This window comes from Idiotropiscis lumnitzeri, chromosome 6, assembly GCF_059441095.1.
Source record: "Idiotropiscis lumnitzeri isolate Australia: NSW breed Sydney's pygmy pipehorse chromosome 6, RoL_Ilum_1.0, whole genome shotgun sequence".
In the NCBI taxonomy this organism is placed as follows: Eukaryota; Metazoa; Chordata; class Actinopteri; order Syngnathiformes; family Syngnathidae; genus Idiotropiscis; species Idiotropiscis lumnitzeri.
The window spans coordinates 995,857-1,012,237 of record NC_142396.1 but is presented as its reverse complement, the minus strand read 5'-3'; the positions used below and the strand labels follow the sequence as shown (position 1 = coordinate 1,012,237).

The 16,381-nt window shown below is 44.6% G+C and overlaps 1 protein-coding gene across 9 annotated transcripts in view; it reads right to left on the bottom strand.

The window, feature by feature from the left end:
• LOC148334413 (teneurin-3) overlaps positions 1-16,381 on the bottom strand; it is a 106,430-nt gene that overhangs the window by 75,326 nt on the left and 14,723 nt on the right. For 7 of the 9 annotated variants that reach the window (XM_088299599.1, XM_088299596.1, XM_088299597.1 and 4 more), the window contains exons 5-6: positions 15,150-15,220; positions 12,206-12,493 (exon numbers count right to left, since the gene is read on the bottom strand). In XM_088299599.1, coding sequence (XP_088155725.1) covers positions 12,206-12,493; positions 15,150-15,220 — 359 coding nt within the window. Of the gene's footprint in view, positions 1-1,265; positions 1,890-12,205; positions 12,494-15,149; positions 15,221-16,381 lie in introns of those variants that run through there. The other 2 variants (XM_088299604.1, XM_088299605.1) reach the window with 2 other exon arrangements.

Here is a 16,381-nt window from a genome sequence, read left to right as displayed (position 1 = left end):
TACTATCGAAATGACAATTTGGCTCTCGGGAAAATATCGGCCTGCAGCTTTGAACCCTACAAAGAATTACGTGCGGATTTAATGCATTACTCCATCTGACTAATAATAAAGTCACTATTTAATAATGGTTGAAAAACAGAAGAGCAAGAATGAAATCGGAATTCGCACCTAGCATAGGTGACTCATCAGTGGTGACGCGACCTCACAACATACAATTCAGCTTTGGCGTTGGTTGACGTGATCGTTGAGCTTCCACGTAATTTAGCGCCACATCGTGACGTGTGACTGGACGACTGAAATCGCGTTTAATTCGGATTGAAAAATCACGCCTCATTTCTAGCTATGGTCTCGATTGCAGCGAAGCCAACAAGTATCTCAAACATCTCACACTGTTCGTTCTCTTGCTGTCATTTTGGAGGTGTGTGCGCTACACCAGCTCGAAAATGCAAACGGAAACCACGTGCATGGGAGCTGAAATGCATCTTGGTCACTTTGACATCAAGTATGGCTGGAAGCAATTTGTCCTGAATGACAACACCCCCCTCCGGCCCCCTCCGGCCCCCCCCTTTGGTTAATATTGCCCATCTCCATTTCCACGGCTGCTCACGTGAAATGAGCACAAAATCAAAAGCAGACCTTGGAAGCTTGCGTTCATTTTAAAAGTCTCGTCTGTGATTCAGTGCATGCCATCTTCATTTGGCCTTTAGTGAATATGAAATTCAAATCAATCTATTTTTCATTTTGACGATTGGGGGCAACTCAGGCCCTCTTTTGACTAATTTGTCAACTCGAAAACTTGTTGCTTGTGTCAGCCTCCTCTCGGTTTAGTTTCGAAAAGCATCACAGCCACAAATAAATTGCCAAGGGGGTGAAAGTCAAAAAAAGGAGGAATGTAGAAATAGAAAAAGGAAAGAAAAATAAATAGGATATGGTTTACGATTTTGCCGAAGATGAAATCCACAAAAGCTTTTCTGGGACGGGAAAAATACTTTTTTTTTTTTTCAGGCCACCAAATGACCAAATTAGGACGTGAGCGGCTAGTCAGCTACTGTTTTAAAAGACGGGCACGCGCGCGCGCATACGCACTAAAACCACCAAACGTGTTGCTTTGTTGGTGAGTTTAAATTTTGTGAATTGACACAACAAGAGGCAATTTACGAGAGAGACCGGCCCCCGGGCAATGAGGGGGGGGGGGGGGTCGACAGACACGCGCGCACACGCACACGCACGCCGCTCCAATGCACCGAATGAAGAAATCGCTTTACCTTGTCGGTGTGAATACTCCAGTTTGGGCTGCTTGCGAGGGTTCGAGCTTCCCAAAACGCATCGGATCCTTTCAGCAACTCATGACCACGCGTCGTCCCGCTTTTGCGAGACACAAACACACACTTCCCTCCCTCAGTCTTTTTGCCCCCGTTTGTCTTTTCCGCCGAAAAGGTTTCTCCTCGTTTCTGTCTTCCGCTCGAGCCAGGTCTCTCTCCTCACACTTCCCTGCCCGAGATGGTGATTGAAAAATCGCAGGAGAAAACGGAAAAGGTTTGAATGGATGTCGTTCCTCTCTTCGGGGCAAATTCTTCTTTTTTCAATGTGCACACACACACACACACGCACACACACACGCGCAAACCAACCGGAGTGCTCTTCTTGCAGGCGGGGTGCGTGTGTGTGTGTCTTCTCGGCTGCTTCTCCCAGTACAGCTGTGTGTGTGCGTGTGTTTGGATGTGCGCGTGTGCGTGCGTGTGAGTGTGTGAGTGGTGTGTGTGTGGTGTGTGTGTGTGCGCCCGCTGCGCTGCCTCGCTCGCTCCCTTGTTGCCTTGGTAAATTGTGGAGCCCTCCTGCACGTCCAAGTCGGCAGCGGGTGGAGCCTCGAGGACAGAAAGAAACCGAAGCAGTGCAGCGATTGGCTGCTGGACGACCGAGTCGGAATCTGCTTTTTGCATTTACAGGCAAGAGGTTGGTGAAGAATCTTCTCCTCCTCCTGCTCACCTCCCTCCCTTTTTTTTTTTTTACTTTCTCTCTCTCAAAAAACAAACGCTCGCACCACATGCGTACGCGCGCTTTGTGAGTTTCTTTCTGCATTTGCATTTTTTGGGGGTGAGTGATAACCTCAACTGTGCACGTATGCTTCCCGCGCGTTGCAAGTATACTGCACAAGCGTCTCCCTGGTGGCGCATGCACCCCACATTTTGTGTTTTGTGCGAGTGAAGGGCAGGGGCGCTGTCAGGGATTTTGGGCCCCAAGAAAATAAATCTTACTACTCGCACGATTAGGCCGACTGAACATTTAGGATATCATTTTACATGAAACTCTCCCTTTTCTTGATATTTTTGACTCTTCCCATATTTGTGAAAATCCATATGGCAGTTACTTAAAACCTAATGAAAAAGACTGAGACTTGGCCTATAAACCAAAATCTCTTTCCTGGAATAATTGAACATAAAATCCTCACAATTAATTACCAGGAAATTAAATAACCTCTTCCATTAAAATAAACTGCAATTCTAATCTGCGGAGAAACAAATCAAATCTCTGCAAACATCACCAAAAAGAAAATGGCCAGTTGCTTTTATGATTTGTTGTAATTTGAACGTCATCATCTTTAGAACAAGAATGGTCCTGGTCAAATTGTAATTTTGAGCGGCTGATTCCGAAACGACACAAACAGGCAATGCGTTAGGGGGTTGCGAGCGGGTGTGAGGGGCCGTCCCGGCGTCATGGGAGGGCATTGGAGGGCCCGCGCCCACCCTGGATTTGGAAGCTGTTTGCAGAGGCCAACCTCTGTCGTGATTCAATTCAACCAATCCGTTAGAAAGGATCCAGATATGAATTTGAATTCTTGTATTTGGTGTTTCCATATGAAGAGTACCGTAGAGTTGCGTCATCATATTTTCCTCTCACGTGAAGCGCACCGCATTTAGAGTAATTGCGCGTTATTGTGCAGTCGAGACGACTGCGGCGGTGTTTGGCGCTGCGGTGATCGTGCACGACTCGGAACCACAGCGAGTACACTAATACTTGATATTTTGTGTATTTGTTGCGCCGCCGCGTCTATTTCCATTTCTGTGACTTATTTAACGTGGTCGCCGATTTGATTCACAGCACCTGGCGCACGCGTGTTTACAGAGATGGCGGGCGGCTCCATCGCTAATTCAGTGAATCAAATTTAGGTTGAAGAAGTGTAGACCCCCCACCCCCACAAAAGATTTCATGTCCCCCCCTTGTAATTTCCTTCTCTAGCCGGCCGGGTCTGCAGAGGGTGATTTAAAAATTAATGCGTCACCTGGGCCACTGTAAACTGTGTCGGGGAAAAAAATAACAATCCCAAAAAATATGAAATGTATGAATAAAGAATTCACTGTTGCGCCGGCCCGGTTGGAAGATTTTCAAAGCGTAATTCCAAATGTAACAATTGGAAAAAACGTTCATCACCACGTGGATGATTTATTGTTTAATAAATGTTCAAATTTGTTCTCTACATTTTAAAATGCAGATTAGTTGTTTTCAAATATAGATAACAGCTTTCAAATATATTTTAACACAATGAATGAGTGGCAAAATGGTTCTTGCCCCCCCCCCCCCCCAAAAAAAAGACAAATTTTTGCTCATCTCGAGTCCCACCATTTTTCAAGGAGAAAGAGGGGAGGAAGGCATATTTTCCCACACGAAATGTCGACGGCGATGAGAAAGTCGTTTTGGTATTTTCCAATCTGTGCTCCCTGAATGTGTGAGAGCACTTGGGAGATTTGTTTTGGACTCACTGGATGGCCTCGGTCTTCTTTTTTTCATCTCCATCACAATCATTCCAGCGGTGAGGCTTTTCTTACACCATTGTATTTGCCCCCCCCCCCCCGACTAACTCACATAATAGAGACCTTCACAGGGTGTGTGCATGATCGATGGGGAGAGGGGAGCTTTTGCACGACTGCGTTTCATGTTGAGCTATTCCTGCCAGTTAAACATCTCATGTTTGACCCCCCCACCGAGTGTGTGTACGTGTGTATATGCGCGTCTGTGTTTGTGTGTGAGAGCAAGTGAGAGGAAAAAAAAAAAAAGCGAGAGAGCGAGAGAGAGAATCCTAAGCTCTTTAATGTCCACGTATGGGACCCCTACTGGGCGAGTTCACAACCTCTGAGACAGAAAGCAACGGAGAGGTGGAAATGAAAGAGGAGTGTGAAGAAAACGAGAGAGATGGAAACAAAAAGACGAGAGAGGAAAACGGAGGCTGCTTAAACAAGCCAACGGATGAATTGAGCGAAAAGCAATGAGGCGAAAATTCACAAGAAGAGCATCGGAAATTAAAAAGACCTTTCTGGTTTTGGAATCCCTCTTTCAGCGCGTGGAGGCTGGAGTTGATGCTGAGATAATTCATCGTAAACACACACACACCGAGTGCAAATGTGTGTGTGTGCGCAAGTGCACACTATCCGCTGTGAATTTGAACATTTCCACCACCTGGCTAGACTACAAAATAACAGTAATCGTTGTGACCGATGCTCCCTACAACTCTGTGTGTAAAAAAAAAAATAAAAAATTAAAAAGTGTGTGTGTGGGGGTGTGCGCGCGTGTGTGCGGGGGTGTGCGTGTGCGCGTGTACCCTATCAACCTCAGTGCGGCCCACTCTAATAACAAACATCAAATGGGAGTGGACGAAACATTTTAGGATAAATGGCGACCACCTGCCACTTTGTCCACCTGGAATTTAACTGCGACATTTGATCACACACAAACACAAAAAGTGTCGGGATGCTGGGGATTTTTTTTCTTATTCTGAGTGCTCCACGGTAAGCAATGAGGGTCCAATGACGATTTTTGACTTGCAGATGAAAAACCTGCTTTTGGTCATTTTTCTTGAACGCCGCGCACAACTTTCTTCGCAGGAAATCAGACGTTTTTATCCGTAACTACAATGATGACCAATCAACAAAGACAAGAAAAATAAAACACAATCTATTCCACGTTGGCACCTTTAGGGGGCGCCATCGTTCTTTTTCGCGTTTAGCAATATGTTAGGAAAAAAAAAATTGTCAGCAAAATTCGCCGGAATGTGAAAGCTGCCCCAAACACACCGACGTTGTTCGGGTTGCTGTCACTTTAAGGACGCCGAAGAACCCGCGACCGTTGAACTGTGAGGCCAATCGTGCTAACCAGTCGTCCGCCGTGCCGCCGTTATCCTTTATTTATTTAGGAAACACAACAACCTGCACCAAACACGTCAGCGACGCCACAAATCTGTCTGCATGCACCTCCATCAAATACGCCACCTGTGCCACAACTTTGAGCTGCTCTACTTTCTGCCTGCCAAATTGTCAGGCGCAGCGTTACGGCGTCATGCGTTGGGCCAAATTGCCAGCCTGCCATCAGGCGCAAAAATCACAAAACGTCCATTTTTATGCGCTCCGAAAATGGAGTTCAATGTGTTGGGAAAGGCCGTGCCGTGCGATGGCTTCGCACAAGATGGAATATATTCGGGCGTCACGCATGTTGAGTGACAAATGGATTCCTGTCACGCATTTATTTGACACTCATCTGCGACGTGGCGAGTATATCGTGGTCAACGTTACGCAGGTGTGAAGTTCCGAGCTGATTTTCCACCGAGAACGATGCAAACTCACATATGCTCGCACATATAATGAGAGTGAGGCGATAAAAACATATTCAGGATTTCAATTCAAGACCCGCCCGATATTCGCAGGATCATCTCTGCTTATGAGCGTCACGACGACAACCGACCAGAATTGAATCGGGCCGGTAATTGCCTTTTTTTTTTTTTTTTTTTTACACACACACAATGTTTGACTGGACATCAACTTACACAAGTCGGAGTTTTAAACCGGGGTGGGGGGGGGGTCATGGTGACCAAGTGGAAGACTGATATTCCCAGATAGTCCGTTATGTCGTGGAATGCTCTCCCATGTGGGGGCAAAGCCCGCGTTGAGTTCCAATGTCGAGGCTGAACACGTTTAAGAGGATTACCAAAAGCTTCGGTGTGTAATATGAAAGAGATAATACCTGAAGGCTGCAAGACGAGGAGAAGGCGCAGAGCGATGGAGACAAGGCAAAGAAGATTTCTTGAAATACTTTTTTCACAGAAACAACAAGAAAAAAAAATCGCTTGCTTGCCTCTTTTTCTGTTTGTAAAAAAAAAAAAAAAAAAATGTCACTAATATTGTCGCGTCGCCTTTAAGACGACGTGCTAAGTCAAAAGCTTACATCCACTCATCGCACCGATGGAGATGAAAGTAGACGTGGCTCTCCGTGCATATTCCCGTGAGCGTGCACGTACGTGCGTGCGCGTGCGCGTGCGCGTCTCACAGTGGAGGTGTCATTCAAAATCCACCTACTCACCTTCTGGGCCTGAAAATGATAACCTGTCATTTTTGCGCGGGCGGCATTTAACCACACGACTAAACGTCGAAGCCAATCAAAGTATGTCAACGAGACAACTTGGAATTGCTTTGCAGCAAGCGCACTCCTGCGTCGTCAAACACACGACAAGAACTTGAAGTCGGAAAGGTTTACATGAGCAGAGTTGGGCACTTGACCCTTTTTTGAGGGTCAGTCCCCTGCCCTCCGGCTGCGACCCTCCGGTCTTATTCATAAAAATGGTCGCATCCGTGCATGAGGCCGCTACGGGAGAGATGCTAACGGCAGAGCTTTATTTCAAGATCATTCGCTTGCTGATTTACGATTCAAATCCGCTGACGCTACTTTGGGCTTTTTATGGTGGCAAGAGTTTCTTCAAACCCAAGCGGGCTCACGTCTTCTTCTTTTTCGTCTCATTCTCACACGGGCGGCCATTGTTAGTGTGTCCTAATCACATTTCGTGGAGGCAACATGACACCACAAGCGGCTGCCAAGGACAGGCGAGGCAACGTGAGAACTTGTGGCTTTGCATTCAAGCAAGATCGCAAAAAAAGATGCGAAATTCGCCATATGCTGAGGTCAGCCGCATTATCACTAGCTTTCCGACACTTTTGAGAAGACCAGCGTGCGTGCGTGCGTGCGTGTGAGGAAGGAAAATAGAGAGAGGAAGAAAAATGGAAATTTTTCAAAGAATAAAACAATCTTCAAAGTTTGACGACAGCAAATAGTTCAACATCGGCCAAATCGCGAGTCCGCCTTCACCCACGCGAGCACGCACACACATTGGCCCTTTACAGCAACAAGCTGTGTATTTCATGATCTCTGTTGGATGATGTAGCCTTAGAGAACTGTAATTGCTGATGAATGAAGTTGCCGCACAAGTCCCTCAGGCTGATGCTGACGGATTACGTGTCATTAGTCACCCGAGAAGCAACGGCCGTAAAGTTCGATCGGCAAAAGAAAAATCTTCATTCTCATGCTCGGGCGACGGAAATTTTGCGACAAATAATGACGATCAACAAAAAGGAAGCGCAAGAAGAAACGCATGAAACTCGGTCGACAGCGGAAATGTTCGAGAGTAGACGAGACAAAGAATAAATACAACGAATGAGGAAGGAGCTTCTGTGCCGGCCTCACGTCATCATCACATCAAGAAAACACGATCCTATTCTTCACATTGACGTCATATTCTATCCCAGAGTTGAAGTTTTAGGCGAGAGTTTTCATCCAATCACAATTCAGCGAGCTGGTGTTGCCGGGCAGATTTCACAAGATCAGTAGCACGCGCTTTTCGCCTTCAGATGCAATCGAGTGGGCGTCTCTTCTGTGCCTCAAGGGAGCTTTTACGGTTGCGGTCGTGTCGTCGATCTTTGCGAACGACCAATCGGCAGCCAAAGTAAGACGGCGGCGGGATTTTACGGAACATACTCCCACGCTATTGGTGTTCACAAATCATTCAGCGAGTCAACGTGATTCTCGTTCGTACATTATTGCGACACTCGTAATTCAAAGTATAAATCGCGGCAACATCCGGGTGAGCGCTCATTTATTTATTTTTGACTCACTCAGTCCATGTTTGGAGGTGGCGGGCGGGGGGGGGGAACACATTTCTTGAACAAATCTTTTTGATGAACTCATTCCATTGATTCAGTTCACTTAAAAGAACTGTCATGACCATCACTACTAAGGAGTAGAGGAGGGGGGGGGTGTGTGTGCGTGTGTGTGCGTGCGTGTGCGTGTGTGTTAGATGGGGTAGTGCTAACGTCCTAATGATGTAGTGGCTGTCAGAGCGCTCGCTTCAGAGGCCAAATGATCCTGTAAGAACAGCAGCGCTATTGATCCGGCCATTACACGGCACCGCACGATAACGATGATGTGTTTGCGCGCACATCCATGCCAGGTTGAGAGCAAGCGAGCACTGGATACCAAAATTCATTGAGGAGGAGTCACAGGTGGAAATAAATGTTCCGGTGTGGGTTCGCGCCAGGGCAGCTCTGGCTCGTCGCTTCAACAATATCGCCGCGACCACGTGACATGAAACCGAATCGGAACTCGATCGTGAACGGCGAAAAGGCGACCGTGCCCGTCAATGGCGGCGAATGAGTCAATATTTCTGTCGGCGGCCAATTTGCCAAATGATGTTTCCGAAGCGAAAGACTTGGTGGGTCCGCTGTGGAATTGAAGGTGCTTTTCTCTTTGCGGAGCTAGCTCGCTTGCTCGCTTGTTTGTTCCCTCGCTGCACTTGTGCTGCTAATGGATTCTTGCCAAATGGCTTCTGAGAAATGAGAGGGCTTTCCTGATGGAAGGAGGCAAGTAGAAGATGGAAGTAAAGGACGGCGAGGGGAGAATTTGTTGCTCGAGTCCGTCGAGCATCTTGAGAATGTCTCTGCATAGCGACGCCAATTAAACTTTACAATTTGAAAGTTGGACTTCAACTTGAATTTGCCGTTCGGCCTTTTACCGCCGCTAAGTTTCTGTCTCTGTTTGTGTCGGATAAAGACGAAAGACGGATGCGACAAGGTTTGCCATGAGTGAAGCGTCGTCTCGACGTTTGCGGCGACAAAGTTCATCCCTCGAGGGTGTTCGTCATTGATTTCTGTGGTCAGCGCTGGATTGCTTTCGAATATGACTGCATGGCACCATGCGGTGCGTGTGTGTGTGGGTGTGTGTGTGTGTGTGTGTGCTAATGAACAAGCAGAAGCACTTCTACAAGTCACTTCTTATGAAAGAACCAAAGCAGCATTTTTGACGAAAGTTTTTTTTTTTCATGAATTCCACCATTCACAACGACACTCGAAGAATGCGGAGGGCGAATAAATATGGACAAAACATGCGAATAGGTGCAGAATTTCATTTCTCACAAAACATTTCTCAAGGCATGTATAAAAGATTTGCAAATGGTTTGAACAATAAAAAAAAAAAATAACTTTTTGGTTCCAATTGCAAAGGGCTGACTTGCAAAAAAAGAAAATGGCATTGAAGGATGGCACAAAACTGCTTTTGCTTTATACGATGCGTTTGTTTGTGGAACTTTTTAAAGACTTATTAGAATGGAGTTTTAGGATTTGTCGCCGAGTGTGACTTGGAATCATCGTTTATGTGTCAATTAGCTTGGATGCAAAAAGAAAGGCCTTTTCTAGCGACAATAATGCTCAAGTTTTTTTTAGTTTTTTTTTCATCCTTTCTCGCTCAGTGCGCACCAACAGGCGTTTGTCTGCGTAACAGCTCATGTCATCGTGTTAAGCAGCTTAAGTGTTTGCTGACAGTAATCTGGTTCCAAAAGACAAATTACACTCCTCTTGACAATCTGCCTCTCCTTTTGTGCGTCCTTTTCACTTTTTACGCAATGACGTACCGGAGTGGCCTCTTTCTACCGCACTGGCCCGCCAGCGAGCTTTTTCAAGCCGTTCCATCTTTTGATGCAGTGGTGGCACGTTGAATTTGCCAGACGTCAACACGCCATCAGAGACGTAACAGACGCCGCATCGCGAGTGTCAAGTTATGCATTCCCCCCAATTGTTGCCATCTCACTGAAGCCGCCACGATCGCAGAATCACAACTGAAACTGCTGCGTGAATATGCTCTTTGCAAACGGCACGGCACAGCACGCGTTGCCGGGTGGCAGTGGCGGGCCTGACATAATCGAGATCATAATCATATTTATGATAATAATAAAAAAATTAAGTTGGTGGCCTTACGTTGAAGGTGCGAACGTGGCCGGTGATTCCATCATCACTTATGAACGAGCAGAGCCAGGCCAGACATTCTTTCCCGGCAAGCGTTTGAAAAATCTGTTCTTGCTTTTTTAACCCGCAACGTCCGAAGGAAGAAAAGCGTCGATTTGATTTTCAAGACGGACGATTCAAGAGAAGCGAACACTCACTCAGTGGCGCTTGAGTGTGTTTCTGCATATTATTTGTCCAGCCGTGAAGTCATAAATGATGGAGTTATGAGGGGGATTGATTCAAGAAATGCACGGCCTTGCCACTGCTGAAAGGCAAAGCGAATAAATTGCCAGTCAATTCTCGCGGCCCAGTTGTGCAAACGGCCAGTATGTATTGATTGGGTGCCGCGGATGCTTCAAGGGTATATCAAAAGGTTCGCGCCCCCCCCCCCCCTCGAAAAAAAAACTTGCATCGTATGAAATTTCATTGCAATGTTTTTCAATTAGTCTATGCAAGGTTACAACTTAAATTTCGATTCAAAGTTGATTAATTTCTTTTTTTTGTTGGACAAGGTCTCGTATTAAGGACGGGAGAGACGGACCGCTGCATCAAGCGCGTCGCACTGATTCTAATTCTGGACTTTGCGCTGATGTCTCAGTGTCCCTGAAGCACTCTTGAATAATTTGAGCCCCATGAATCCCGACCGTGTCATACGCACGTGCCACCAGGGAAACAAAAACCCATTGAGCCATGGGAGGAAAAAAAAAAAAGGCTCACCTCACGAACCTCATTTTAGAAAGCGAACGCTGCTGAGCACATGTAGCAAGCTCAGATTACTGATATTGAGGTTCAAATGTCAATTGAGATCAAACAAATGATTATTATTGACTAATTAAAGCAGCAAAAGGGAGCAAGTTGAATTCATTTGAGGGCGGCGTCCCGAACATTGAATTCACTCTTGAGTGGCCGCGTTACTTGATGATTGCCGATGCACTTCATGCAACCGTTGCAAAGGACAGATGAAAAAGAAAAACGCTGCTTGATCATGAAATGAAATATAAAGTGCCGCCCTTGTCCGAGACGCGGTGCAAACTTTCATTTCCATGAGTGACAACGACGGAGGCTTAAAATGTCTTCCTGAGAGAACACAGCTCCTTTTGAGCGTTGCAGCAGATTTGGCCACCCTGAGAGTGACGCGGCAAACACTCTCCGAAAAATCATCTTTTCAGCCCGTGCGTCGGCATTTCATCAAACACGGGAATGAGAGCTAGCGAGCGCAAGCGTAATGGAATGAGCTGCGGCGGCAACACCCACTCAAAGCCAAACAGCTGCATATTTAAGTGTCAATTAAGCCACGGAAAACTTGACGACGACTCACTTTTACAGACCGAGCGTATTCTCCCGAGCTCTGACATACGCAACGTAATGTCATCTAATAAAAACACTATCAAACTTAATATAGGAAATGCGGCGACTCAGCGCTTTAGCTCGGTGTTAATTATCGCGTCGTCTCTTAATGAAAACTCACTCAGGAGTGGCTTCGTATATCTTAATGAAAACGCGCTGTTTGGGAACGGGGATGCATTGAGGTGACTGCGAAAAGCAAAAAAAATTATTAATTATGAAAAGCACACCTGTTGGGGAAAATCGCCTTGAGAGAAAGTGGACGGGCGTTCGCGTGAGCGCCTATCTTGAAACCGAGCAGGAAACGCAACATTCTCCGTTTTGTGAGCCACAAAAATTCACTGAAAGTGAGCGCGGCATTGGTGTGCTGCCTCGGATTTTGGGACACGTGAAAAGAAATTTACACAAATATAAAATAGAATAGAAACTAGAAGTTGAGGTAAAAAAAAATAAATAAAAAATGTTTTCTGAAAAAAAGAAAAAAAAAAAATCAACTGTTGAAATTTTAATTCTTCAATTTTTTGGACGATATACCCAGAAGTGATGCCACCTGAAAGTGATGAGATGATCAAGAGAAGAAGACGGCAGTTGAACACCAAAGCGAGTCGAGGTAAAAAAAAACAAAAACAAATAAACATTTCGACGCCCCTGCTGAGATCTTTTTGTGCGCCGTGCAAAGTCAGAGAACGCTTTCTGGAAGAATTCCACGGTCGAGCCGTAAAAAGAGTACGAGACAAAAAAAAAAAAAAATCAATAAACAAATCCTGTCCTACCGTTGTCACTGTCAGACTTGTTCTCATGTTCGGTATCGGTAAGCGTCAGCACGGAGTTGGAGCGGCTGGACAAACAGGAACTCCTCCGAGATGACTTGCCCAGACCGCCGCGGTCCCACGGCCGCATGGCTCCATCCGGCGACGTCACAGCTTGACTATCCACTTCTCGGTCCTGCGCGCTTGCGACCGAGAAACCGCGGCGGGGGAGCGCCATCTCGGAGCAGAAGACCAGGCCATGGCGTGGCGGGGGCTCACAGATGCCCAGTTGACGAAGACTCAAATGATGACCTGAAAAACCGTTCGGCATTTTCAAAGGCCGGCGGAAGAGAAAACGGATGCATGCAAGTGTGAAAGAGTTGTTAAATTTGGAAAATCATTCAGATCATTTTTATTTTTTTTTTTTACATTTCTGAGAACAGAAAATACCCCATAAAGTTGATTTTACATTTGCTTGAAAATCGATACCATGCGTCGGTGAATAAAAAAGCAAAGTGACGTACACCCAATATGCCAAATTCCATCTTTTGCTGTTACATCATTTAAAAAAAAAAAAAAACGATTGTGAATATGATATTGAAGGCATGAAGCATTTCCGACTTTCGTAAGGATCACCTCACATTATACGTTATGACCGATGTCATTTTTGGACAACAGCTGTTTAATAACAAAAGCCGAGTCATTTTCAAGTAGTTGCAAAGAGGCATTCATGAAAACACGCGAAATTCAATCAAATGGCTCACATTGAAAGAATTTTTTTGGAACGCGCTTAAATATTTCAACTCGGTCGTACTTCAAAAATATTTGCCGAAGTCAAATACTGTGGCATGTTCGCAATAAATCATGAGCACATCCTCTCTGAACAAAATATCGCTTTTGAGCTCAAATCTGGCGAACATGCTCGTGCGCTAGCGTCGACCGCTGCATCGTTAACGAAAAAAGTTGATTGATTTTTTTTACATGGCAAACGTAAGCGTTTGAAAACGGATGGATGGATGTGGCAAAAGTGTGGAGGTGCCATCTGCGCTCTTGAATGAGTCACCGGCGGATGAATTGGCGGCGTGTGGAGTGGAAGGCGGTGTCTTGTTGACTGGGAACGGGTGAAAGCGGAGTTTGCGCAACAAGCAAACGGGACAAACCACAGCGGAGGTCCTCATGCGCTCATGACGAGACGAGGCGGTTGGATGGCGAGCGCACGTTTCCTACGCGAGGCAACTCAACGTGCTTCACGCGAGCGGAGAGCAAAGTTTTCAAGATGGATTTCAAAGCATTTACGCTCTGCTATGATTTCACTTCCGTCAATTTGTGTGCAGCATAACAGCGAAATGCAGCGTCACCGTGTTTACTTTGAACTCGGAACTGCACAAACTTGCCAGACCTCAGAGCACTTCTGGGTTTGTGTTCAGTCCGGATTTCTGTCAGGTAATCGAGGACCCGAAGCATTCGGTGATTTAGCGACTCTAAAATTCTATTCTACAACTCATCGTAAAGTCTCCAGGACTGGAGCAAAATCTTCTGAGCTCTTTGTTGTGGTCTACTGGAGATAAAAGCATAGATCCGTTTCAGATGTTCTGCTGGGAGTCTGTAACCCTTCCGTGTCGATATGTTTTTGTTTTTTTCAACGGGTAAAAAAAAAACTGAGTGAGTGATTGATTTGATAGGATTGCTGAAAGTCAGATTTGAGTCTAATAAAAAAAAAAAAAAACAGCCCAAGATTTTCAGATTTGATTTTTTATTTTCTAAAGACAGTGACTCGAGGCATTTTCTATCAGCAATCCGCCGAAAACAATTACGGACCTCAGTTTTGTTTTGGTTAAGCAGAAGGCGATTTTGGTTGATGTTAATTTGCGCTTGACCGTGACACGACATTTCTTGAACTGGCGTCCTTCGGGGTCGTTGATAGACATGCCTGTGCGTCGTCTGCATAACTGTGATGGCCAACGTTGACGTTCGCAAAACTTTTGACCCAAAGCTCACATATAAAGACTAAACAGAAGGGGTCCGAGGACTGACCCCTGAGGGACCCCACGTGTCTTGGCCATTTGATCTGAGTCAAAACTTGAAATGGTCACAAAGTAACGCCTTTCCTCTAAGTAAGACCCAAACCATTTTAATACTTGCGTATATTGGTTTGAGTTTTTGGGGAGAAGTTGAAGTCGAACGAAAAATAATGGCTTAGACCAGCTTTCTTTTCACAAGCAAAAATCCTGAAACAAGAAAGTCTAATGAAAGCCGTTTGAAACGCGGATTTTCAGAATGGAGGTGAAATTTGCCTTCCACCAAGAAATCATGTTTGTGTGTCAGTCCTTTGAAAAATGAATGAAAACGGGGCAAACAAATGATCGAAAAAAAAAAAAAAAATCGGAGAATGTCCCTTTTCATCTTGAATCAGCAAATGAAAGGGGAATTAGAAAAGCTTTCTGTAATTAATGTCACAGCTGAAGATGAAGAGTGCTGCTCTCCAATTAAAAGTTATATTAATTTTAAATGAGCTCCAATTAGACAAAGTGTGAAAAAGAAGCAGATAAGAATTTCTTCCAAATTGATGCCGTGTTAATTGGTACCAGAGAACAACTTGCAGCTTTGCTATATTTTTCTAAGTTTTTAAAATGTGTTCATTTGCCTTTTGCCCCGCCCCCATCTTTGTAAATTGATTAATTATTTCTGAATTTTATGATTCCATAATCTTATCAAATATTTCTGTACTGGATGCGATTCATTTTAAGTCAGAGAACGTGACGGTGAGATCTTCTTTCATTGGCAAGCATTGAAACGATTTCCACACCTTTATGAAATACTTGTGGCATTTGCTTTCGAATCACAAAAGCAAAGCGAATGTTCCTCCATAGAAGAATTTTGCTCCAAATTCCGTACGACGACATGAGCTTCCTACTGTGTTAAAAAAAACAAATAAAAATTCTGTATATGCAACTAGATGAATACTCACCATCTATGCTGTAATCGTCTTGTTCACGATGAACCATGTCCTTGCGTCCTTTTGATGTGCCGTAAAATAACCTGTCAAAACAAAAATGGTGGACGAATTAAAAAAAAAAAATGGTTTTGTTTTGAAATCTGTCAAAACTGTAATTTCGATATTTTTTAGAGTTTACATCTGAGCCTTCCAGATAAACTAATGACCAATGTCGGGAAAGTTTATTTCCTACCCGGACTACTTCAGATCACAGTTCATCATTGAATTTTTTTGCATCGTTCCAAAAATGAACTGTTTTTTTTGGGGGGTTTTTTGTCTCAATTTGTAGCTGCCAGCTGTGACCCTCTGGCGCACCGCTAGCAAATTAACGTAGGTAGAAAAGCGCTATACAAGTGACAGCTCATAAAACAAATTGCTACCCATTCAATCCAGACTCGTTCCAGAAGAAATACAAACAATAAAGCGCGTTCCAATGTGCAAATTCAAATCCATCCACTTTTTAAGCGTTTGTGTTCGTTCATATGTGACTCCGAGCCACAGACATAGCTAAGCTCCATTCCAGGAAGGTTGGAATTTTCAGACTTCCGGCTCGGAAATATGCACGAGAACGGCCGTTGGAACTGGGAGGGTCAATTTCCGAAGTTGCAAAAAAACAAAAAAACATTTAAATAAATAAATAATAAATTCTATTTAAGAACTTCAAAGTTCACACTGAAGAAATAATTAATCGTGGATTGCATCATGGCTCATCTTGAGAAAACAGCTGAGCCGTGTCCGGTCATTAATTTTTTTCTTTGTTAACTGCCTCGTGACACGAGTGTTTTATTATTTACACGATTACACTGACGAGATAGCAAGAAATATTTTGTAAACGCTGGATTTTCTACAGCAGAGGTCTTATTTAGAACATTGTCATATTTATTAAGTAAGACTTTAAAAGAAAGCTATTATTTTTTTTCTACCCTTACAGACGAGACATCATCTGACAAAAATGTAACGGTAACGGCACATGCAGTTGAGAATGCAAAAGAATTCCTTTGCTATTGTACGCTTTCATCTAACTTTGACCAATCCGATGATGAACGTCGGCATCCAATCGGAGAACACCATCTAGGGGCATTACGAACATTCCATATATTCATATTTTTCCACATGGATTTCATTTGATGATGATGATGTCATTTTTTTTTGGGGGGGGGGGGCATATTAAAGATCGCAATTTGCAACAGCCATAATTGCATATC